The sequence below is a fragment of the Hyperolius riggenbachi genome, chromosome 8, assembly GCF_040937935.1.
Source record: "Hyperolius riggenbachi isolate aHypRig1 chromosome 8, aHypRig1.pri, whole genome shotgun sequence".
Taxonomy (NCBI): Eukaryota; Metazoa; Chordata; class Amphibia; order Anura; family Hyperoliidae; genus Hyperolius; species Hyperolius riggenbachi.
This window is the reverse complement of record NC_090653.1, coordinates 88,322,325-88,347,254: the sequence shown is the minus strand read 5'-3', so window position 1 is coordinate 88,347,254 and position 24,930 is coordinate 88,322,325. Positions and strand designations below refer to the sequence as shown.

The window sequence follows — 24,930 nt, the reverse complement described above, 5'->3', positions numbered from 1 at the left end:
GAGACTGACACTACAGATGTAAACACAGCCTCACAGCATGGCTGTGATTTATGAGGGATTGCAGAGTGCAGGGGGACCTTAGTGGGGTTTGGGATAGCAACAGAGGCTAGGCTGTATAGGCAGATCCAGCCTCTGTTTGCAGATAACATTCTTTAAACACACCTCGGGTTCTCTTTAAAGTCAGAAATTCCAGAATTGAACTGGAGGCGGGGACTGGAGCATCTGTGAGTGACTGCGCGGATACAGGACGTCTGCGGGGGACCATAAGAAGCTCCGGGTAAGTTCAACTCATTTTCCCCCGACCCCCTTACAGTATTCCTTTAAACACATTCTTCTGTTTTACTGTGGATTGTCATTTAGAACTGTGGTCACACTTTAACAGCCAAATGGACATGTATTATCGTATTGTGCCGGCCCAGCAGAACAAGGGCACATGAACACCTTTATTCTACTGGGCTGTGTGAACCGTATTTGTGCATGCATGCCAAGTATGGACAAGCTTGTACACAAAAAAGTGTTGTGCAAGCAGAGGCAGTAGCAAAGTAGCAAATACAGTACCAATACTGTGGGCCGTAGTGTGCAAGTTTAGCTTGAACTAGTGGACATGACCAGGAAGTGACCGTTGGTCTATGAGGTTTCACGCCAAGTCCCCTCAACTAGTGTCCATTTTTAAAGGTTCCATAAACATTTCAGTTATTTATTTCCTATTAATACAAAGCAAATTTAGATACGAAGACTGAATGAAAACTAAAAAGAGGTATAACTGATAAAGAAAATGTCAAAAGAGAAACACTCTCTACTCAAGAAAAACAGATGAGAGACAGGGGTGCAACTAGAGAGGAGCAGCCCCTGCAACTGCAGGAGGGCCCCAATTACTAACCCTTCTTTTTTCTGGTACTCCAGATCAGGTTTTCTTTGTGGCTATGCATATTGGTGTGTAGATCCTGATGGCCACACTTTTATGACCCATGCATGATAATTCTTTATGTTGTGATAGCCAAGAAGGGAAGAGTTGTGAACATTAAGGGGGCCCATCATAGTTTTGCTTGGGCATGATTTGTAGTTACACCCCTGATGGGAGATATGGAATAAAAAAAAAAATCTGTATAAATGCAAGTGCTGTACAGGGCCAACACCGCATCTGCACCTGGAGTGGGGCTGTCATAAGAAAGTCTATCCTATCTGCGCCTTCTCTAAACTGTTAGCTCATAGTATAGCTTAGGTATACCTAGAGCCGGGACGTCCTCCAGCACCCAAGGCTGAGACACCAAAGTGCGCCCCTCCATCCCTCCCACCCCAGCTGTCACACACTGATTGCTATTAGACTAAAAGGCGCTCCAGGGCCCACAACACCTTAATCTCTAGGTATCGGGCTTGCAGTGACTGCTATGTAACCCCATTTCTTATTTCTCTCTGCTTCAAACACAATAGAGGAATGATAGCTGAGTGAGTTGTGCGCCCCCTCCTACACTGCGCCCCGAGGCTGGAGCCTCTCTCGCCTCTGCCTTGGCCCTCATACCTCCCAACTTTTTGAGATAAGGAGGGACACTGAAGCCATGCCTCTGCCACACCCCTAACCACACGCTCAGTCACACATACCATAAAGATTTCACAGGAAAAATGTTTTTTAATTCAAATCACACTGGTCCTTTCTATCCTGGTGTATTTCCATTCATATTAACATGTGAAAATAACAAATATAGCAATTTAAAGTATGGGATAAAGTTCATAGTCAACTAAACACATTTTTAGCAAAAAATAAATACATATATCTACATAGATCTGTGCATCAGCCCTGAAACAGTGAAAAATGAGGAGGAACGAGGGACAAAGGGATAGGGTTCCCAAAGAGGAACTGTCTCTCCAGAAGAGGGAAGGCTGGGAGATATGGCATACATAGACAACAACGTCTTGTCAGGCTGCCAGCCTATTATGCAGAATACCTATCTGTCCCTCTCTACCCCAACTCTATGGTACAGAGTAGTCAACGCTACGACGCTTTTACATTTGACGTCTCTCCACTTTTAAGGCGGACGCTCGGTCCTCCCACACAAACTCTATGGTGCCTGCTGACGCGGCGCGCCTCCGTTGGTTGACGGCGTCTGCTGACGTCAGAATCTGGCAGAGAGCTGAGACAGAGACATGTGACCCGGAAACTGACATAGACGGAGCTGAGTGATCCCTGGAAGGTGCTGGCTCCGGGAGAGACAGTTACAAGCGGTTGGGTCTGCAGGGAGACGCTCCATGGGAAGTCACTGAGAGGGCAGGAGACAGCCAGCCCATCATGTGGCACCTGCAGTTCTGAAGCCACCCAGGACAGAGAGGCTGCAAGAGGAAACCATCGGCTGGCCTCTCTTTACTTGACCACAGGGTGAGGTAGAGACAGCCTGACTTGGAGCATCTGCAATACTGAAGGCAACCAGGAGACAGAGAACAAGAAGAACTTCTTCATGGGATAAAGACAGCCTTGCTTGCAATAGACAGCCTTACTTGGGGTATCTGCAATACTGAAGGCATCCAGGACAGAGGGATTGCACCAGGACAGAGGGATTGCACCAGGACAGAGGGATTGCACCAGGACAGAGGGATTGCACCAGGACAGAGGGATTGCACCAGGACAGAGGGATTGCACCAGGACAGAGGGATTGCACCAGGACAGAGGGATTGCACCAGGACAGAGGGATTGCACCAGGACAGAGGGATTGCACCAGGACAGAGGGATTGCACCAGGACAGAGGGACTGCAAGAAAAATACACAGAGGGGCATCTCTTTACTTATCCACAGGGTGGGATTGAGACAGCCTTGCTTGTAATAGCCTAACTTTGGATACCTGCAGTACTAAAGGCATCCACAGAGAGTAAGGAGGAATACTGACTTATCTTCAGAGTGGACTAAAGACAACCCGGTGTACACTGTGACAGCAATAGATAGCTTATTCTGGGCCATCTGCAGTACCGGAAACATCCAGGACAGACTTCAAGGAAAACGATCGACATATCTCAATAGTGTTTAATAGAGGCAACTTTGCATACACTGTGACACCAATGACAGACCAACTTGGGATTTCCACAACATTAGAGACATCCAGGCGGTAAGAAAGAGCGTAATCTTTTCATATAGAGACAGCCTGGCTTACACTGTGACAGCACACATACCTACCACCTTAGGAAGATTTGTAAAACCAAAGACATCCTGGAGAGAGTAAGATGAAAAGCTGATGTTTCTTCATATACCTCTTCATAGAGTGAGCTAGAGATAACCAAACTTACACTGCAACAGCAATAGAAAGCCAGTCTGCAGTATGAGGCAGAGATAAACAAGACATCTGAGCATGACATTTTTTTTCTTCTTCTTCACATATGAAACACTTTCAAGGGCCTGGCCTGGCTTGACTGAAATTTGATGACCCATCAGAGAGACCTTGGCTGAGACATGTAGAGATGAAGTGCGAGAAACGACAGCAACAGTTTACTATTCCACACCAACCTGCTAGGTGTGATTCATTCCCCCATTCCAGGCTGCACTTATAACTTCCCCCTGATTGGTCTATGAGGGAGCAAAGCAACCCTAATAACACAGACTGACAGTTATCTTACCAGTAAAGAAAATGACCCACCAGATTGCAAGCCTCTGATGATCTGCATGTAAATAATATGCATTTCACGGAGCAGATTTTGCACTGAAAGAGGACTTGAAAATTGTTGAGGCAAATAGGCACAGGTACCTTAAATGTGCTGTGTTATAAAGAAATGCCAGATTATGAATTAAAGGCAATTTTTTTTTTGCAGTACAGAGTTGATGCTGCTTTGATAACTTGATTTGTAAAGTTGAAAGACAATAGCTTGGAGTTAGCCCACTGTTTGTTTTTTTGTTTTGTTCCCTTTTTTATACAGATGACACACATAAACATCCATTTATTTGCAGGTTTCTTATGGTGCAGGGGTTAAGGATGGCTACAGTTGCTGGGTAGATAGCCTGTGATTATGGAGATGCCTGCAGTCTTGGAAAGTGCAAATTTGCCCTCTCAGGAGTCACCCAAACACCAGGACTGTGCAGAAAGTGCCGGTGACTCCTGCTGCTCAGAGGAAGCTTCTAGCAATGGGACCTGCTCAAATGAAAACACTAAACTTGAGGATGGCACATTGGACACTATTGATGTACCCGCACAAAATGACAAAGAGGAAATAAAGACTTCTTCTCTTACAGAAAGCACAAGAGAGGTCCCGGATATTGACAAAACTTTGGTGGACCAATGTACTGCAGAAAATGACCTGGGACCGACCCAGGAGATGTCTTCCAATGATTCATTACCAATAAGCCAGAATTCTGAAACCTTGCCTCACAGGACAGAAGAGGCACCTTCCAGTCCAGACAGCTCAGCTGAAGCAAAAGTTGATGTAGTAGAGGTGCCTCAGTCCACTGAGGGAACAGACCAAGAGAGCTCTGGTAGTAAGGCTCTAGAGGGAGGAACACAAGGGGAGGACAATGGGCGCAACAAGCTTGGCCCCAAGAGGGTCACCTTTCCATGTGATGATGACATTGTATCAGGTGCCCTAGAACCCAAAGATCCTTGGAGACATGGTGAGGAATTCTTTTACTTTGTATTGGAATGTGATAAATTGTTTTCATGTTTGTGGTTTTAAGGTAACCCTGCCATGCTTAGAATACAAATGTTGCTATTGCTTCTAAAAGTTGCTAGTTACATCTTGGCAATACTGGTCTCCTGTCAGTAATGCAAGGTATTGTGACCTTCCACCTTCATTTTCTTGATCTGCATACTTTTTCCAAGTGAGTGTCTCAGGGAATGTTGTAAACCGTGCAAACAGTGAGGTGACTGGTATTTTCATGAGGTTAGGTGTTGAGGTCTCAGTAGTTCTCTCAGGGCTGGTCTACCTTAAATTAAAACTGAAGCTAGGAAAAAAAAAAGGTTGTAATGCGTTTCGCATATATAAATTGTATATGCGTTTTGCATGTTTATTTATTTTTTTTATTCATTTTATGCAAATCATTAGGAAGTCAACAGGAAGCGGAAATACATCAATAAACTGTTTTTTTTTTTTTTCCGCATACAAAACGTATAAAAAGCGCACCAGAATGCAATTCCTCTGCATCACCATTGACTTTTATTATGTGCATTTTAGATAAGTTTTTGGAAAAATATGAAGCAAGACCAGCGTTTTTAAAAACGCACATTGCAGAACGCAAACATATGCACTTTTTTCATGCGCCCATTGACTTGCATTATGTGCATTTTTTTCCGCAACGCTAGCGCTTTTTTTTTCTTTGCATATCTTCAGGATGTGCTGGTCATTCTTTGCCAACCAGTACATGTTTTGCTTAGTGCACCATCACAGTTAGAGGTGAAAATTGAAATTGTGAGCCTTTTTGTTATGCTATACTGTATTAGTGCAGTTCAGGGACCAGTGAGGGGATATGTAAACTGTGGTTTTCAGTCAAAAGTACATCTTTTTAATTTTTTTGATATACCATCTAAACTCGGATTCGTGAAACAAGATTTTTGTCCAACATTACTGCAATCACTTTTTGAGGGAGGAGGGATCACCCTTGTGTCTGCGGAACCACAAATGATTCTCCACAAGTGTTTTTCTGCACAATGTTTGCATTTTAACAGTAGCCAGTGGTTTCAATGAGGAACCACATGTGTTGTGTGGAAAAGTAGTGCAGTTTTTTTTTTTTTTTATTTCATGCTATACAGAATCGCAGATGTACCTTGGAAGCACAGTGGACTCATAGGAAAGCATTACTTGTGTTTTCTCTTAGAAAACCTTTAAAGGACACCCAAGGCGAAAACAAATTAATGAAATAAACGATTGTATCTATCTTCCTTTTTTCCTAAAAATGACTTTTTAAGATATTCCAGTTTTTTATTTTGTTTAAATCTATTTTTTAAGTTTTTTTTTGTGTTTTTTTTTTTTTAACTGTTTTATTGTTTTTGCTCAATGACCCATTCATTGAAGTATGCCAGAGCAAAAAAAAATAATGTATGAACTATTGAGCCTTTTTTATCTCTTTCCTGCTCTCAGAAGCCATTTTCTGCTAGGAAAGTGTTTTATAGTTGGAATTTCTTATCAGGGAGGGTCACACTGTAGTCATTTACGTACATACCTGATATTTAACTCCTTTCAGACAGTGAAAGAAAAAAGGAACACAGCATAGTTATCTATCTCATCAGGTCACGTCACCTCGGGTATCCTTTAGGCAGCATTAAAAGCTTGGGCTATGCCAGGGTTGCCACATTGTGTGACCCCCGCCTCAATGTTCTGTATTCCCTTGATAAAGGTATGTGCTGATGAATGATACAGCAGGACACAGCACCCAGCAATGATATTCAATTGGAGCAAACTTGTTTTTTCTCTACTTTAATAGACCAGAGAAAATGCGGCAGAGAAAAATATTTATTCAGTTTTTATAGCTTTGAAGTGTTGTGTCCACCTCTGGGCGCTGGGCAAACTATGGCCAGCATGTGCTGCAAATTTGGTCCACCCCTTTATGCACCACGCCATTGTCCCTCCTCCCCCACTAACAAAAGAGCAGGTCAGTCAGCTGCAGCCTAGTGACATGTATGTACAGCACTTAGCCCTGACTGTTAGATCCCTATGGACGACAGGTGTGTGTGTCTAGGTTCACTTGTAAGGAATTTGGAGTGAGAAGAATTCAGAAAATACTTAACTGCTACACACATTTCCAAAATGCAATTTACCTGACTGCTGGGCTGATCTTTTGGTTTCTGTGTTGTCTGAGTCGCACACCTGCTACAAGCATGCAAGTAGGAAAGTCACAACACACGATGTGCATATTTGTTCTGGGTCACTGAGTCAGAATGTATTGGAGGCAGAGGATCAGTACATCATCCAGACAAATAGTATTGTCAGCAATGACCCCTTCCATTCCTCTGTCTTCAGCCTTCCTATGAAATAGAACATACAGTCAAAACCTTTTTTCTTAATTTTAGATTGTGTGGAGAAGTTTACTATTATTTTTTTCTCTGTATTCTTGAGAAGATTGCTTCTACTCTCGGAGTCTTGGCAGAATGTGAGAGGAATTTCCTCCCCAAAAAATGAATGTCAGATCTCTGACATTTGTTTACACATTTCTAATGCCTGGTACACACAATGTAATTTTCTATCCGATTGATGATCGAATTGATTATTTCCGACAGGTTCAATCTGATTTCTGATCGTTTTCCTGATCAATTTTCCAATCACGTCTATACAAAATCGATTAGAAAAACAAATGGAAATCAGATCGGACCTGTCTGAAATAAATGGTTCAACCGTCGATCTGACGGAACGTTGTGCACCAGGCATTATGCTAGGTATACACCTTGCAATTTACCGTCCAAGCGAAGGGTCTAACCAATAATTTCTGGCATCTCGTATTTGCTCCCAGTTAATAATGGGATCTATTTTCTGATCCCTACTGCACAAAATCGATCCTCTTATCGATCAGGAGCAAATTTGACATTTGGGAAATGATTGGTTAGACCTGTTGATCTGACTGGAAATTGCATGGTATGTACCTAGCATAAAGATGGACATACACTGGTAGATTGCCATACTATATGGCAAACAGATCAATCCCTCTGTGATCTATATCTGATCAGAGAGGATTTGAATTATTCCCCCCCCCCCCATCCCTCATCCATCCATACACTGCCCACATATTGGCACATGCAATGCTATAGGCCAGTGATGGCTAACCTTGGCACTCCAGCTGTGGTGGAACTACAAGTCCCATGAGGCATTGCAATACTCTGACAGCTCTAAGCGTAACTCGGGGAGGCAGAGGCATGATGGGGTTTGTAGTTTTGTCACAGCTGGAGTGCCAAGGTTAGCCATCACTGCTATAGGCCATCGATTTAGCACTGCTCCCCTGCCCTTTCCACTCTACCGAAATGTATCATCCAAGCAGGGCTGTGGAGTCTGAGTTGGAGTCTGGGCAATTTTGGGCACCCGGAGTCACATGATTTTTTTTACAAAATCCACAGCCCTGGTAAGTATTAGACTAAGGAGTCGGAGTCTGAGCAATTTTGGGTACCCGGAGTCTGAGTTGGAGTCGTGGTTTCAGAAACTGAGGAATTGGATTCGGAAGATTTTTGTACCGACTCCACTGCCCTGCATCCGAGTAGTAATTTTGATCCATTTTTGCAGCGAAACTCATTCCATCACTGATGATGGGCAGATTCAGTAATGATGATTGAATCTGCTGGTAAAAATCGATGTGTGTATGGCCTGTTTACTCTGTTTGGTCACATCTCACAAAAAAAAAAAAATTTGGCGATCCACTTTAAAATTACAAATTTCCATTTTTATTTTATTTTTTTGTTTACTTTGTTTTATGTTCTTTAGGGACCAATTTCTAGATCTCATATCCTTGGATCATCTACAAGTCACCCCTTTTAGATTACCATATTTATAAACAGGGCTGTGGAGTCGGTACAAAAATCATCCAACTCCCACTCCTCCGTTTATAAAACCACCAACTTCGACTCCAGGTACCCAAAGTTGCTCCAACTCCTCAACTCCACAGCCCTGTTTATAAAATTGTTAAAATGAGGCAGTCTGTTTTTTGCCTTGGTCACCTCCCGTCATTATGCAGGTTGCCATTGTAAAGCTTTATTCTCTTGAACTAAGCCTTGGATCGGAAGTTACAGTATTCCATCAGAAAAAAAGGAGGCTCCGATTACTGCATTTACTGCAATGGTTCAGCACTTTTTATGATGGAGAGCCACAACAAAGTGGCAAACTGATGTTTGAGGAAAAACACCTTGTTTTCCACTCTTTGAAGCAAATATTGTGCTCTTCTGTTTTATGATCATAATATGGCAGTCAGGCTGATCACCCCTTTATGAATACAGCAATGCCTGAAGACAGTTAAGGAGAGACAGCAGATAAGGGAGAACTGATCACCTCTCTTGTAACTCATCACGCATTTATATGGCGCTTACATCTTCTGGCTATAATGTTACATCACCAACTGTCCTTCAGAGTAGTTCACAAGCTAAGCCCTACTATAGTCATAAGGCTCATACACACGCCTGACTAAAGTCGTCTGAGGCGGCCGGTAACGACCATCTATACAGCGGCCCCCAACCCTCAGGTGATCTGCCCAACGGCCAATCGCATTGTTCACGCCGCGTCCTCGTCTGCCGTGTGATATCCTGCATACGCCGCTCTGTCATGCCTTCGCCTCCCCGCATAGCAACACAGCAGGTCGTCAGCTACATAGATGACTTGCGTCTGTGCAGCCTGTCGCCCAAGGTCGTCAGGTCCTGATCACCAATGAGATCATCCATCAAAGCTGTGTATGCACTTATACTCTACTGTCTACCATAGAGTAAGACCAATATACAGTATATGTGGAGATGTGCTGAAACAACAGCACTTTTATGGTATTCAGACGATCACTGGGTGTATTAATTGACCATACACGGGTGATTGGAATTCATTTAGGTAAATGATCGATTGAGGTGCATAATCCATTTAGGCAAGCGATCGATTACTCTCATAACAAAATTTGATTGGAGTATAATAATCGGTAAACTGTGCAGAACCAGATTATCTCCACCAGAATTCACCAGGCATCAAAAATGGTACTGCTTGTTTTGTATTTTCCAGTATGGATCCCTACCACTTCAGCAGCAGCGTGCACAATGAATTTACAGCTGCCTCCAATGACTCTCAGTTGATAACTGTCTAAAACCTATATAGGAAATGTGAGTCAGGAAAGTGAGGGCTAGTAGATCACTGGCAGATTTAAAGGACAACTGAAGCGAGAACAATATGGAGGCTGCCATATTTACTTCCTTTTAAACAATACCAGTTGCCTGGCAGCCCTGCTGATCTCTTTGGCTGCAGCAGTAGCTGAATCGCATACCTGAAACCAGCATGCAGCTAATCTTGTCAGATTTGACAATGTCAGTAACACCTGATCTGCTGCATGCTTGTTCAGGGTCCATGGCTAAAAATATTAGAGGCAAAGGATCAGCAGGATAGCCAGGCAACCAGTATTGCTTAAAAGGAAATACATATGGTAGCCTCAATATACATCTTGCTTCATTTGCCCTTTAAATGATTGACTATTCCAAAAAACATGATCTCCATATATATGACTTCGATGCTTCAAGTGAGCACACTGCATATTATTTGACTTGGGATCAATTAGATCGTCCATGCTTCTGAAATCCATGGTCCTTTTTATTTTAAACCCACACTACGCTAATGGATGTTTTTAGATTACATAAATGTTTGATATGTCCGACTTAGGGTGCCCATGCACTTATCGAAAGTCTCGGCTGCAAAGGCTCTATCAAGTGTGCGGCAGAAACGGTGTTTGGTTTTGAAGGCCCAAAGCCCTGTAGTAAAAGATATGAACACCTTGATTCGGTTTTGCTCGAGAAAAGTGCATTTAGGAAAAATAATCAAAAGCATGTTTACAAATATTTAGAGCTCGTTCACACCACGTTTTGCTCTTTTTTTTTTTAGTGTTGGCGATTTAAAAAAATCACTAGTGCAATGAATCCTTATAGGATAGTTCATATCTGAGCATTTTGTCAGCTTTCCGCTCAGCAAAGCGCTGTATGTACCATTTTTATGGCGATTTTGCTACGATAGAAGGTATAGGAAAAGCGCAAAAGGCTCACAAAATCGATTTGTGGGGGGATTGCGTTCACGCTTTTAAGAATAAATGCATTGTATGTATTTTTCTCTGGGTCAAATAGTTCACTTCCTGACTTGCGTCAGGAAGGGAAAAAACAAAGCGCTCTGCAAAAGTGCTTTACAAAAAATCGTAACGCGAAGGTAAGTGTCGGGAGGAAGGAATAAAAATCGCTCACAAAATCGCAAAACGCAATTTTAGCCATTTATTTAGGAAAGGGTTCTTTACAGTAAGAGTGATTAAGATGTGGAATGCATTGCCACAGGAAGTCGTTATGGCAAACTCTATACCTGCATTTAAAGGGGGCTTAGATGCTTTCCTTGCGTTGAAAGACATCCATGGCTACAATTACTAGGTAATGCCTAATGATGTTGATCCAGGGATTTTATCTGATTGCCATCTGGAGTCGGGAAGGAATTTTTCCCTTTAGGGGCTAATTGGACCATGCCTTGTAAGGGTTTTTTCGCCTTCCTCTGGATCAACAGGGATATGTGAGGGAGCAGGCTGGTGTTGTACTTTATACTGGTTGAACTCGATGGACGTATGTCTTTTTTCAACCAAAATAACTATGTAACTATGTAACTATGTGAACAAAGCCTTAGAGGCTATTTTGTATCACATGCATAAACTGCACTTCTGCTATGTAAACAATGGATGAAGTCATATAGTAACCCCTCTACAAAATGTGCCAACAGGCAGATGTAGCGGGAAAAAAAATATGATATGATTGTTTGTGTAGTACAGCTAAGAAATAAAACCTTAGGAGCAGAGACATAAGTCTAATATTGTTTCCAGTACAGGAAGGGTTAAGAAACTCCAGTTGTTATTTATGCAAAAAAGCCATTGAGCTCCATGACTTTCAAAGTCGTAGAGAGCTCTGTCTTCTGAAGCTTGTTATCTCAGCTGTCAGTCACTGTATTTTCTTTTTCTCTCCAGAGGACAGGTCAATAGTTCACTGGGCCGCTCTGTAAAAACATTTAATGCTGAGTAGTATGTTAACTGCAAATATTAGAGAATGATGAAATGTTATAAAAAAACACTATTATAAATAAAAATATAAGAATATTTTCTTTGCTACTAATGGTCTAGTAATTATCCGTACTACACAATGAATTCATTATAACATTTTTTTTTTTATTTTTTTTTTACATTAGTGTCTCTTTAAAGGGAACCTAAACTGAGAAGGATATGGATTTTTCCTTATAAAATAATACCAGTAGCCTGACTCTCCTGCTGATCCTGTGTCTCTAATACTTTTAGCCACAGCCCCTCAACAAGCATGCAGATAAGGTGCTCTGACTGAAGTCAGACTGGATTAACTGCATGCTTGTTTCAGGTGTGTGATTCAGCTGGAGCCAAAGAGATCAGCAAAACTGCCAAGCAAATGGTATTATTTAAAAGGAAACATCCATATCCCTCTCAGTTTAGGTTCCCTTTAACTTAGAGAGAGAGAGCAGTTGGAGGACCTGCTAAGTAAAAGCAAACATAGAACACAGTATAATGATGACTGGAACTACTGTATATACCAGACATGTGCAAAGTCCAGCCCAGGGGCCAAATGCAGCTCTCCGAGCCTTTTCTGGTGGCCCCAAATCTATCTACAGTTGTTGATTCCATGAAGCCCACAAGCTGTAGCTGCGGTGGCAATTTTGTGTCACCACTTTGTCCCCCCCCCCCCTTTCTTGCCTGTAGGCTATTAGCTACCACTGTAGGAGCAGTAGGTACTGATTAGCAGCTGCCACTATGCCAGCAGCAGTAACAGCCACTGAGTAGCAGCTGCCACTGTGATAACTGTGCACGGTATGTGGGTTATTTCCAGTTGAAATTGTTTTATTTGACAAAATTTCACATGAATAATGCACCTAACAACAGTAATCGGCGAAAATGGTGTTTAATTTCGCTAGCTCAGTCCCCTAGCATTCTCAATAATGTCAATATAGCCCTTGGCCTGTAAAGTTTGGACAACTCTGGTATAAATACAGTATGAGGTTTAAACTGTAACTAGGATACTGGAGTAGTGGCAAAGATATTGCTCTAGATAGTTTAGAAGCAATGCTCTTCTTTCAATTGGTATCTATGGATTGTTCATAAAGAATGAGATGAGAAAACTCGCTCTGTTTAACACAAAGTCCAAGCCGCAAAGTCCAAGCTGATGATGTTGAGCTAGAGCGAGGCACGTCCACAGGCAACCATACCTGATGCAGCAATGGCAAAGGGCCTCTGTGACTTTGTACTATTATACAGGGCTGTGGAGTCGGAGTCGTGGAGTCGGGCAATTTTGGGTGCCTGGAGTCGGGAAAAAATGCTCCGACTCCTAATGAATTTGTAACTGTAATTAAAATAGAAAATATGATAAAATGTTCTATTTCTCAGATAATAGTCATTAAAAATAATGTATATATACAGTAATAGCTGTGCTTAGTCCACAAAAATGAAATAAACCATTTAAAATTAGTTACTTGTGCTGCTTCAATAAAGCAGTCCTCGTATTTTTAAGGTCAGATATACATATCTGATTGTGACTGTATATATGATGTGTACACAGGAATCTCTTATATATGTTACGGCCAGAACCCGAAGTTTGGCCACTTCTAGTTCTGGCCGGCCACTTCGGGTTCTGGCCGGCCAATGCGCGAAGTGGCCGCTGCGCTGCGGCCAATGTGGGAAATGGAATGATTCCTCTGACATTAATGTATCTTCTGGCCGCAGCGCAGCGGCCAAACGTAGAACAACTTAGTTCATTTAATGCAATTCAGCCGGCGGCAATGTAACAATTCAAGCCGCCGGCTTTTTCTCTGCATCTCTCTCTCCTTCTCCCCCCCCCCCCCCGCCTCTCTCGCTCTCTCCTATGGGAAGCCCCCCGAAGTCGTTCATCGCGGCAGGGGAATCCTAGTAGGCATCGATTCCTCTCTGAATCGAACCCACTAGCAGCCTTTTCTAAGCGCTAGTGATTTGAAAAAGCTCTTGCTAATGCAATGCTATGGGGGATTTTTATAAAATTGCATCGCTTAAGTGGGATGGGATCACACCCATAGAATTACAATAGCATGAGCTTTTCAAATCACAAAGCGTTTAGAAAAGTGCTCCTAGTGGGTTTCAGACCTGAGAGTTATATGGCGGCTGCCATATTTATTTTTAAACAATACCAGTTGCCTGGCGGTCCTCCTGATCATGTGTCTCTAATACTTTTAGCCATAGACCCAGAACAAGCATATGCAAATAAAGTACTGACTTTACTGGATTGGCCATATGCTTATTCCAGGGTTTTGACTCAGGCACTACGTATGCCTAAAGATCAACAGGACTGCCAAGCAACTGGAATTGCTTACAAGGAAATAAAATATGGCAGCCTCCATACCAATCTCACCTCATGTTCCCTTTAAAGAGAGGGAAGCTTCAGGATGCCATTGAGGCTTCCATTAGTGTCTTCGCTCCTCCCACTGGCGATCGCAGACCCCCCTGCATATCAGGGCCGCACCTCTCTTCTGTGACAAGCGTGGCCATGCATGCACAGTACACGGATTGGCTCCAGCTTACTGCGCAAGCGTTACTGTGTTCACACTGCTACTGCACAGTTGTGCTGATGCCAGAGGAGATGAACAGCTCCGATAAGAATGCCGACTATCCGTTTTCTGCTATTGTGTGGGGGTCCGCAGAAGGCGAGGGGAGACTGCAGAACGCAGAGGGAAGCCTCAATAGGATCCTGTGGCTTCCCTCTCTTTTTAGGTAACTATCTCTTTTTGTACACCAGCTTTAGCTCAGGTACACTTTAAGGGCTCGTTCAAACTAGGGGCGTTTTCGGCCTTTTTTGAAGTGCAGGTGATTTTCAAAATTTTCAAAAAGTGTAGCAGCGTTTTGAGGTTTGTTGCTGGCAGCGAAGACTCTTGACAGCTGAGAACTCTATCTCTGACCTCCAGCTGACACTGCTGACTTGTGTTTTTTCCATGAAAACTTTCAGGAACTATAAGAAGAAATTGTGTGAGATAAAACAGGAAGCAGAAGTGACACACAACATGATGTGTCCTGTTAACTGTAGACTTCTGAAGTCAACAAATGTCTCTACAGTTGTATTTGCAAGTCTGTGGTTGCCTCCTTTAAAGCAGAAGGTATTTGAGATTATTCAGGTCAGAGTGAGCATATGATGTCTCCCACGATGCATCACTGCTGAACATGCAAATTATCCTTTGTTGTGCATGTAAGCTAACCACACCTCCAGAACCGCTGGAATGCAATGTCAGCTTGTTAATTGTACAGAGCCTCAATAATCCAACTTACATACAGACTGTTTTGGATTGGTTGATCCTCATCAGTGCCTGGCATAGGTTAATGTGACTCTTTGGGGTAGGACTAGAAACACCCAGAATCACAGTACCCAGCAAGCTCATGGTGAACCAGAACTCCTAGGAGAGGACAGGGGCTACAATGGTCCAAAAAGCCCTCGTACTAAAATGTTATGCAAAACAAAAGGTTGCCTTCTTACAGGAACTCCTAGGAGTTCAGGTTCACCATGAGCTTTACTTAATTTGAATAACATAAGAAATCAGTAGATTAAATGTATTGTCTGTCTTTGCTGTTGGGTGTGAAAGTACATTGGCAATTCTGATTACCTATAGAGTACTCTTGTGGCCTGTAGATATATTGTAGCCACTTAGTACTTCCCAGGCTGTTGCTGCCACCTTTCCTGGTGACAGAGGGAGGTTTGGGCAGGGTATATATAACTGGAGGAAGCTCTTTCTAGGAAGAGTAAGCTGTAAACAAACTCTGCATGAGAACCAGTGATTGGAAGGAGTATGCCTCAGCCTGTTGTTGTAAGAGCTGTGTTTGGAGGACACTCGGGTTGATCCAAGGTCACTGCCACAGGATCTTTTTTCCTCTTGACATAGGCCTTCCTATTGCTCATAGTATAACGCTGCCTGAGGGACCACTGGAACACTTTTAGGCCTAATTTAAAAGGGACCTGAGGTGTGAGATCTATTGAAGCTGCCATTTTTATTACCTTTTAAACAATACCAATTTTCTGGCAATGCTGCTGATCTTTCTGGTCAGTAGAATGTAAATCACACACCTGAAACAAGCATGCGGCTAAACTTGTCAGATTTGTTATAGACATCTGACCTGCATGCTTGTTCAGGGTCTATGGCTTTACAGGCAGAGGATCAGTAGGACAGCTAGGCGTTGTGCACTATTTAAAAGGAAACAAATATGTTAGCCTCCATATCCCACTCACCTCAGGTTCCCTTTAAACATATGGCCTCAATTCACTAAGATCATGCTGGAGATAAGGCAAGCGAAAACTTACCTCTACACAGTGAGAGAGTTATCTTATCTCTTCATTCCTTAAGTTACCTCCTCTGTGTAGTTATTTTCACACGCAGTTAATTAACAACCTGTCTAGAATTCTGGAGTTATTTTAAAGAGAATCTGTATTGTTAAAATCGCAGAAAAGTAAACATACCAGTGCGTTAGGGGACATCTCCTATTACCCTCTGTCACAATTTCGCCGCTCCTCGCCGCATTAAAAGTGGTTAAAAACCGTTTTAAAAAGTTTGTTTATAAACAAACAAAATGGCCACCAAAACAGGAAGTAGGTTGATGTACAGTATGTCCACACATAGAAAATACATTCATACACAAGCAGGCTGTATACATCCTTCCTTTTGTATCTCAAGAGATCATTATACACAGGCAGTGTGCATAGAGGGGCCAGGAGGGGGGAGATGCATCACAGAACCACAACACTGAAGAACTTGGCAGCCTTCCAGACACAGGCCTGACAAGTCTGACAAGAGAGAGATAAGTTGATTTATTACAGAGATGGTGATAGTAGAACGTGCTGCAGCAAGCCAGAACACATTAGAATAGCTTTTGGAACTTGTAGGATGATAAAAAACAGGATGTAATTTTTGTTACGGAGTCTCTTTAAGGATTGAAGAGTTAACTTAAAGACAGAAAAGTTAACTTTAGGCTTGCCTGAGGTAAAATGTTTCCTGAATACTACATTCCTTATCACCATGGTGATAACTATAGAAACGTTATTAAAAACAGGAGATCAGCTTAGTGAATTGATGCCAAAGTCTCCATGCATTTAAATCCGAAAACGATCAATCCAGCAGTCAAGTTGCCATGACTGTATAAAAAAATGAACTGGCAAGTAATGTTTTACATTTTTCTCTGTAAGGCTACATTCACAGTGGTCTGTTGCGGCGCAGCATGTCCGCTTCGTAATGCGCCTTGCTGCACTGCAACGCACCACCTATACAACGGTCACAGTGCAGCGGGTGCATTGGAGTACAATGGTGCGCAGCATCTTAACGCGGTACATGAAGTGTGTTTACCTCGAAATGTGGGCATTTACAGTATAGTGAAGCATGCTTCCCATTGACTGTATGTTTCACTGAATGCAATGCGTGGATAATATGCGGTGCCACTTTTCCAATTCCTTGCATTTCTGCTGTTACAGGAAATGCACTGTGAATGCAACCTAACTGTTGGCAACAGAGCTAGACCCTGGTTAGCTAATAATTTGTTATTCCTTGGTTTAAATCATACATGTCAAACTCCGGCTCGCGGGCCAAATCTGGCCCTCAGAGCCGTTACATTTGGCCCTCACTTTGCATTATGTGTGGTTACCAGGGAAGCTATATTGGAGGTGAAACCCTAGACCACCAGGGAAGCCATACGAGGGAGGTAGGTAGGTGGAAAGCACTAGACACCAGTGAACTGTATAGGGGATGGTGGGGGACTCTAGACATCTGGAAACTGTATAAAGTAGGGTGTAGCACTAGACACCAGGGAACAGTATAGGGGAGGGAGGAGAGTCACTAGACACCAGGGAACTGCATAGGGGTTGGAGGGGGAGCCGTTAGACATCTGGGAACTTTATAAGAGAGGAATGTGGCCAGTAGACATTGAGGTTGGCCCGCGACTATGGCCCAGTGTACAATTTCGGCCCACTTTGCATTTGAGTTTGACACCCCTGGTTTAAACACTGTGCGATAATACACAAGAAGCATCTAAGGAGGTCATGTTTGAGGGCATAACAGTAAGCACAGCAGGCTGCGTTTGGGCACCCAAAAAAATGACAAAAAAGTGCAAATATAACTAATAATGCCCATTGCACATATACATTAAGGGCCGTCTTCCACTAAGTGCGTTTTTCGATCGCAAAATGCTAGGTACACTCTGAACTGATGCATTAGTGCTGCATTTGCAACAAGATTTTTTTCCCTGATCACAATCCTCATGCGTGCGGCATTTTTCATGCAATTGGCCTCTCATACAAAGTAAATGAGCACAGCAGAATCGCATAGCAATCACACGGCAATACAATTTTTTTTCCATTGTTCCGCAATTAATATTTCCTTTTTTTTTTTTTCTCCTGCCACAAATTGCAAACGCTCTGCAATTCCACCCATACACTTGTCGAACTGTAGTGCAATTGCTGTGATGGAAAATGTGCGATTGCGTGAAAAACAGCCCTAATGGTGTAAAACCACCTGGTTTAAAATGTTAGACAGAGGAACTGTCACGAAAAAAGGATGTTTCTTCCTGAGTAAAATGAGCCATAAATTACTTCTCTCCTATGCTGCTGGCATTTACAGTAAGTAGTAGAAATCTGACATTACCTAGGGGATTCTCAGCATGATCTTTATTCTTTATAAAGACACTCCCTGAAAAAGATTTATACAAAGATGCTGACCAGCCTCCCTGCTCACAGTACACTTTCTTGGCAGTTGGACGGAACAACTGCCATTCACTAAGTGCATTTTGAAAATAAAGAAATCCCTGTGAACCACCCATGAGAAGATGGGCTAGTCCAAAACCTGTCTGTTCTGTCAGATTTCTACTATCAACTGTAAGTGACAGCAACATAGGAGAAAAGTAAGTTATGGCTTATTTTACTCTAGAAGAAACATACTTTTTAAAGTGTACCCAAATTAAAAAAAAAAACAGGACTTCAGAAATAAAATCTATTTTCTAACTTATAATAATAAATAGCAGCCTATTTACAGCTGCATTATGACAAATATAAAATATTTTACATTTATTGGCCGAACCCCTCCCTTCATTGCTGGGACAGAATCCGGCAGACTGGTGGAGTAGGAAGTGTCCGGCAAAGGAGGAATTGCTAATGGCTGCCACCTGTATAACCCTAGTTATGAAAAGAGAAGGGTGAAAAGCATGCACTAAAAATGCTCATAGGCTTGAAGGAGTGTTTAGTTATCTTTGTATGTGTCAGAGTGGTGCAACTAAATATTTTGAATTAAAAAAATTTTTGGTTTGGGTCCGCTTTAACTGTATAAGTTAACCATATATTTTATATTTTAAGATTTTCGCGACAGAGGTCCTTTAAAATGAGAAGGTTATGGTGGCTGCCATATTTCTTTCTTTTTAAGCAGTACTAGTTGCCTGGCATCCTGCTGATCTTTTTGGCTTCAGTAGTGTCTGAATAGCACACCTGAAACATGCAGCTAATCTTGTCAGAAATTTGTCATGAAGTTGCTTGTTCAGGGACTTATGGCTGAAAGTATTAGAGGCAGAGGATTAGCAGGACAGACAGGAAATTTGCATTGTTTCAACTTCAGGTCCCCTATAAGAAAAATAAAAATATTTTCTTTGGATTACAGATAAAACAATACAAATTGTAAATAGAAGATTGAACGGTTAATGTCTGCAGTTTTTTCAGGTTTACAGTAGTTCACTAAATGCATATTGCAAAATCCGACATTTAGCAATTTGAGCTTCATAGTTATACTGTAGTAGTACTTGGAAGCACAGAGCACAGTAGCTTTCATTTCCTGTGGCTGAGATTCTCAGCTGTTCAGATTAGGATATTAATTGCTTCTGTTTAACTGCATAGATAGCCAGTTGAAAGCAAAGAATGCAGGGATGACATTTGCAACTATTTTGCGGTATGGATTCTGAGCCAATTTCATTTTTGATTGTCGCCTCCATTCACGGTGATATTTTATTTAAGACTTAGTACGCATATTTGCATCCGATTGATTCTGAATCTAAAGTAAATTCTGCTGCAGATTAATCTAAAACTGCTGATATTTGGGTCTCCAATCGGATTTTGAGTGAGTGATCAGCCATGCTGGTATATATTGATCACTTGTGCACACAACATGTTGTAAATGATTACAGTTCAATCCAGGAGTGCAATAGACTTTAGTATGATCAGTTGGAAACAAGAGGTCAGACAAAAGCATCATTGCACTGTGTGTAGGTCCATAAGGCTTCTTCATGTATACAATGATCTACTGAGACATCGTTCAGAATGGTCGATTAGTCACATGATGGAATGGGAATCTTAAGCTTTTAATGTTTTTTTTTTTTTTTTTTTTTTTTTTTGTCTTTCAATGTGTTTTCTTTTGTTTTGAGTTTTTCTTTTTTTAGGTATTTTTCTAGCTGTATTATTTTGTGTACATTTTTAGCATGAAACCTAGTGCACACAGATCAGTGTTCACTTCTTAACTAATCAATGATCAGGTTAAATTGGAAAAGACCAATATAAAGGTCTAAAGGCAGCCATACACTGGTCGATTGCCACCAGATCAACCAGCAGATAGATCGCTTTGTGATCAAAGAGGGATCTATTGGCTGCCTACACTGCAAACATATTTTGAATCGATTTCACTATGAAATCTATATAGGCAAAAAACACACTCCGCGCGGACAGTATACGCTTAAAGGGATCCAAGCAGCTCCTGGCTTCAAATGGCTGCAAGGGCTGCCATTGTTCAGAAGCTCAACCCCTGCTATTTTACAACTAGCATTGTCCAGGCTAGGTGTGAAATTCTTCAACTGTAACTGATGTTTTCTGTTTGAAGTACAATGGGAGTTTGTTTGTGGTCAATTAAGTCTGAGGTGATTTCTTATCTGTGTTCCACCATCTGCCCATGGACTGCAGGTCCTTTACAGATGGACAAAGTGGCTATTTTAACCCTTAGATGTAAAAAAAATGAGGTAAAGTGAAAGTTTTTTTTTTTTTTTAATAATAAACCACATTTTTAGAATGCATTTTTAATTTGCTATAGAGCTGCCCTGGGTGTTAAAAATGATGCTCGGTTCACTTTAACACTCGATCACCATGAAATCTACTTACGATCTGTGGAGCTGCCGCTGCCGTCCCTTGCATACATTACCTGATCCGGCCGGCGCAAGTCCCCTGGTCTCTGCTGTCTCTTCTCCGCTCTGGGCTCCAGCTTCACTTTACTTCCTGTTGGGGGAAGTTTAAACAGTAGAGGGGGCTGTACTGTTTAAACTCCCCCCGACAGTAAGTGAAGCCAGCCGGAGCGCAGCGCGGAGAAGGGTCTGCGGGAACACGTGCCGGAGGAACAGGAAATGTATTGCTGCTAGCGTCGGTCGTCGGACATTCGAATGCTGCTATCGACGCACCCCCGACCCGCCGGCGATCAAGCGAAGTTTTCAGCACGGACAGACCGGAATCGATTTCGGACGGAAATCAGACGATCGGTCAGCGTTTGTGTATTGATTTTTCACAGCAGATTCAACCACAGTGATGGAATCTGCTGTCTGTCGGAGGGAAATGGAGTAAGTGTATGGGCACCTTTTATGCTGGGCCTACAGAGCTCGATTTTGCCCCTCGACTCCGCGCCTGATCGTTTTCTGCTCTCGATTCAGCAGGCGATTCTCTTATCTTCCGCTCGATCCTCTTATCTTTTCCCATTGTCCTCCATGCAGAATCGAGTGCGGAAACGATCAGGCCGGAGATCGGACATGTCGGAAATGATCTATCGAGCCATCTAAATGGCTCCGTATCGAGCCGTGTATTCCCAGCATTAGATTAGATATTGGGCAACATACTGGTGAGATTAACAGTTGACCGTAAAAATCTACTCTGCGTGTGTATGACCGATCTAAAGCCTCGTACACCGAGAGTTCTTGGCTGAGGCAGCTGGTTGGGCTCATTTCTGCCAAGAATCTTGCTTGTGTGTGGCAGCCCTGGTGTGCTGCCAAGAGATCTGGAGTGCTAGTTCATCTCAACTAAGCAGCACATTGTTTTCCTCCACCTCTCCACCTGGCACCTCGCTGTTGTCCCTCCTCCATAGAAACAGAATGCGCCACTAGCCTTAAGGCTAGCATCTCCTCTGTACAGCACTCAGCCTCAAACTGTCGCCGGAGGGATTCAAGAAAACCTGAAGTGAAATAAAGTGCTCTAAATGGTTGCTTACCCCGGTAGAGGAAAGCCACTGAATAATCCAGAGGCTTCCCTGTCCTGATCCAGAGCTGGGACTCCACGGAACCTCTTTAACAAGAGGAAAAAGGAAGTACTCAGGTGGCTCCATGCTAAGGCGTCCCGCTCATTCACATATGGGAGAAGAGCTGCAAATTTCCAGGGGGCTCCTGGCATCCAGCGGTGGTCTGGAGGAGGATGTGGGAATCCTATGGAGGATCCAGCGACTTATAGGTTTGCTTTAAAGGGAACCTGAGGTGAGGGATAAAGAGGCTGAAATGTTTATTTCCTTTTAAATAATGCAGATTGCCTGGCTGTCCTGCTGACTCTCTGTCTCTAATACTTTAGTCAAAGACCCTGAACAAGCATGCATAGCAGATGTCTGACAAGATCAGCTCCATGCTTGTTTCAGGGGTGTGATTTAGGGCTCTTTTCCACTATGAAATGCGATCGCGATTGCGATCGCGATCGCGTTTCAATTTCCACCATGCGATTGCGATTGAGCTACTATACTCATTATAGTACAGCTCAATCGCATACAAAACGCGGCAGAACGACGATTGCGATTTGACCAGAATCGCATCGCAATCGGATCGCACTAAGGGCCCTTTTCCACTCGCTAGGGTTTGCTAAATAACATAGGAATCGCGGTAGGGTATTTCCACTACCGCGATTCGTTTTTGCCTGAAGCGCGACCGTGGTGCTGAGCGATATTTGCCGCGATTTTGCTATGCAGTGCATAGCATAGCAAAATCGCGGCCGCAAACGTCGGGAAATCGACGGTAATTTTTTACCTTTTGCGATTCAGCAGTCGCTAGCGTTCAGCGTGAACGCTAGCGACTGCTAGTGGAAAAGGGCCCTTATGGAAATTACTGCTGCAGTTTCCATTAGTTTAAGGGCCCTTTTCCACTAGCAATCGCAATCACAAATCACAAACGCCAGCAATTGCGATTTTTCATTAATTTTGTTATGCGATTGCGATTTGTGATTTTCATTTGCATTGCATTATCATTGTAAAAATCGCTCTAGCAAGCGATTGCGAATTGCGATTACCGATTTCCAAATCGAATCACTGTAGTGGAAAATACTTCTCGTGATTTCTATGATAAAGTAACAACTCTAGCGATTTAAAAATCACTAGCGATTTGCGATTCAGCAATCACAATCGCTCTAGTGGAAAAGGGCCCTAATGTACCTTGCGATTTGCGATCAGAATCAAATCGCAGGCTAGTGGAAAAAGGCCCTAAGACCCTACTGACCAGGAAGATCTTCAGGGCAGCCAGGCAATTGGTATAGTTTAAAAGTAAATATGGCAGCTTCCATAGGTCTCACATCTCTGATTCCTTTTAAGACAGTAAGCATGCGTGCCTAATTTATATAGTGTTCTTTCATTTGAAAGCCTCAAGAAGTATGTACTGTATAATCTTGTTATAGTAAACTCCAAGGGACCAGGAAAAGTGGTTTACTATGTCAGAAATGTACTAGATCAGAAATGGCTCAGCATGCCTTGGTACAGTCTCTGGTGCAAAGGAGCAATGCTGTCCTCCCATTGGAGGTACAGTACAAGCACTTGCACCTTTGGTGGACTACAAGGTTAGGTATACCTGGGGTGCATAGCAGGCTGGACAAATTGCTGGTACAGTATCCAGGGCTCCTTAAAAAGCCACTCGCTTCCTGTGAGTGACTCCGATGTCTCTGGGGGCGGGACTTGCAGCATCAGTCTAAATAGTGCAGCAGACCATGGGTTTCACACTGACATATGACACATGTGCCGCCCACTGTTTATTATATCCTGAGTCAGTGTCACGTAGGGGCCAAAAAGCATGTTTACTATAACAGACGGTTTATTACTGTATATCCAGGTTTACTATACCAGACACTTGTAATGGGGCTTGGCCAGGACCCGGACACTTAGTTTACTATACCCGAATGTTTATTATAATGAAATTATACTGTAGTGATCTTTCATTTGAAAGCCTCAAGATTGTATGGAAGAGCCATCATACCTGTGTACATTGATGTGACATTCCCATCTCAAACTTTACTTATTGGGACAGCATTTGAAAAGACCAGGTGTTCTCTAGATTGCATGCGCGATCTGCCTATCTGTATCAGGACTTAGGCCTAGTGCACACCGAGCGGTTTTTGGAGCGATCCGTCGGCCCGCATCCGCCTGGAAAAACGCTTGTCTAATGTATTGCAATGGGATGGTGCACACCGGCGGTTTGAGGTTTTTGCCAAGCCGCAAACGCGCCTCCTGCTGCGCATTTGCTGATTTCGGAAGCGTTTCGTCCTCAATGTAAAGTATAGGAAAAACGCAAACCGCTCTAAAAAACGCTACTTCAGAGCGGTTTGCCAGGCATTTTTGTTACAGTAGCTGTTCAGTAACAGCTTTTACTGTAACAATATGTGTAATCTGCTACACAAAAACGTACCCAAAACCGCTAGGTATGTTTAGAAAACCTCTCTAAACATACCTAGAATCGCTCTGAAATCAGCTTCCAAAACCTCTAGCATATTGCGGATCTGCTAGCGGTTTTGGTGTACACTGGGACTAACTTCTATACAACTGTTGCTCTTGAGAATCCAAATGCTGCTCACGTGGCCATGCAAGTGGCAGCGAGTAAACATAGCCGTGAAGCTGGATAGTTCTGGTCCTATAGTATTACCTTGATGTGAAACCAGATCTGACCCTTTTCTGGGTTGATTAATTATAAATCAAACTGAGCACTTATGAGTTATTCATTAACCAGACTTGTTGTTCTCTCACCGAGAGCAACCTTTTATCATGATGTAGATGAATTCATTGTGATCAATTTTCTTTACTGAACAACTCACCTGGAATTTTTAGCCTGAATGAACAATGCACAAATAATAGGACAAGATACGAGAAGGTCAAAGCTCAGTTGTTGGGCTGCAGTTCTGAAACGTACAACCTGAAGACTATGCAACTGTGCAGTGTAGAAGTGCTGTAACACCCCCTTCAAACCTGTTATGCAAATGTTGTCTCTTACCTCTTGTGAGGTAAAAAAAATAAAATCAACTGGTGAGG

General features: G+C 42.7%; 1 protein-coding gene across 3 annotated transcripts in view; it reads left to right on the top strand.

The window, feature by feature from the left end:
* Window positions 1-2,126: 2,126 nt before the first annotated feature.
* Window positions 2,127-24,930, top strand: part of PPP1R37 (protein phosphatase 1 regulatory subunit 37) — a 93,936-nt gene continuing 71,132 nt past the window's right edge. For 2 of the 3 annotated variants that reach the window (XM_068250877.1, XM_068250878.1), the window contains exon 1: window positions 2,127-4,582. In XM_068250877.1, coding sequence (XP_068106978.1) covers window positions 3,985-4,582 — 598 coding nt within the window. In that variant the 5' untranslated portion in view covers window positions 2,127-3,984. The remainder of the gene's footprint in view (window positions 4,583-24,930) is intronic. The other variant, XM_068250879.1, reaches the window with a different exon arrangement.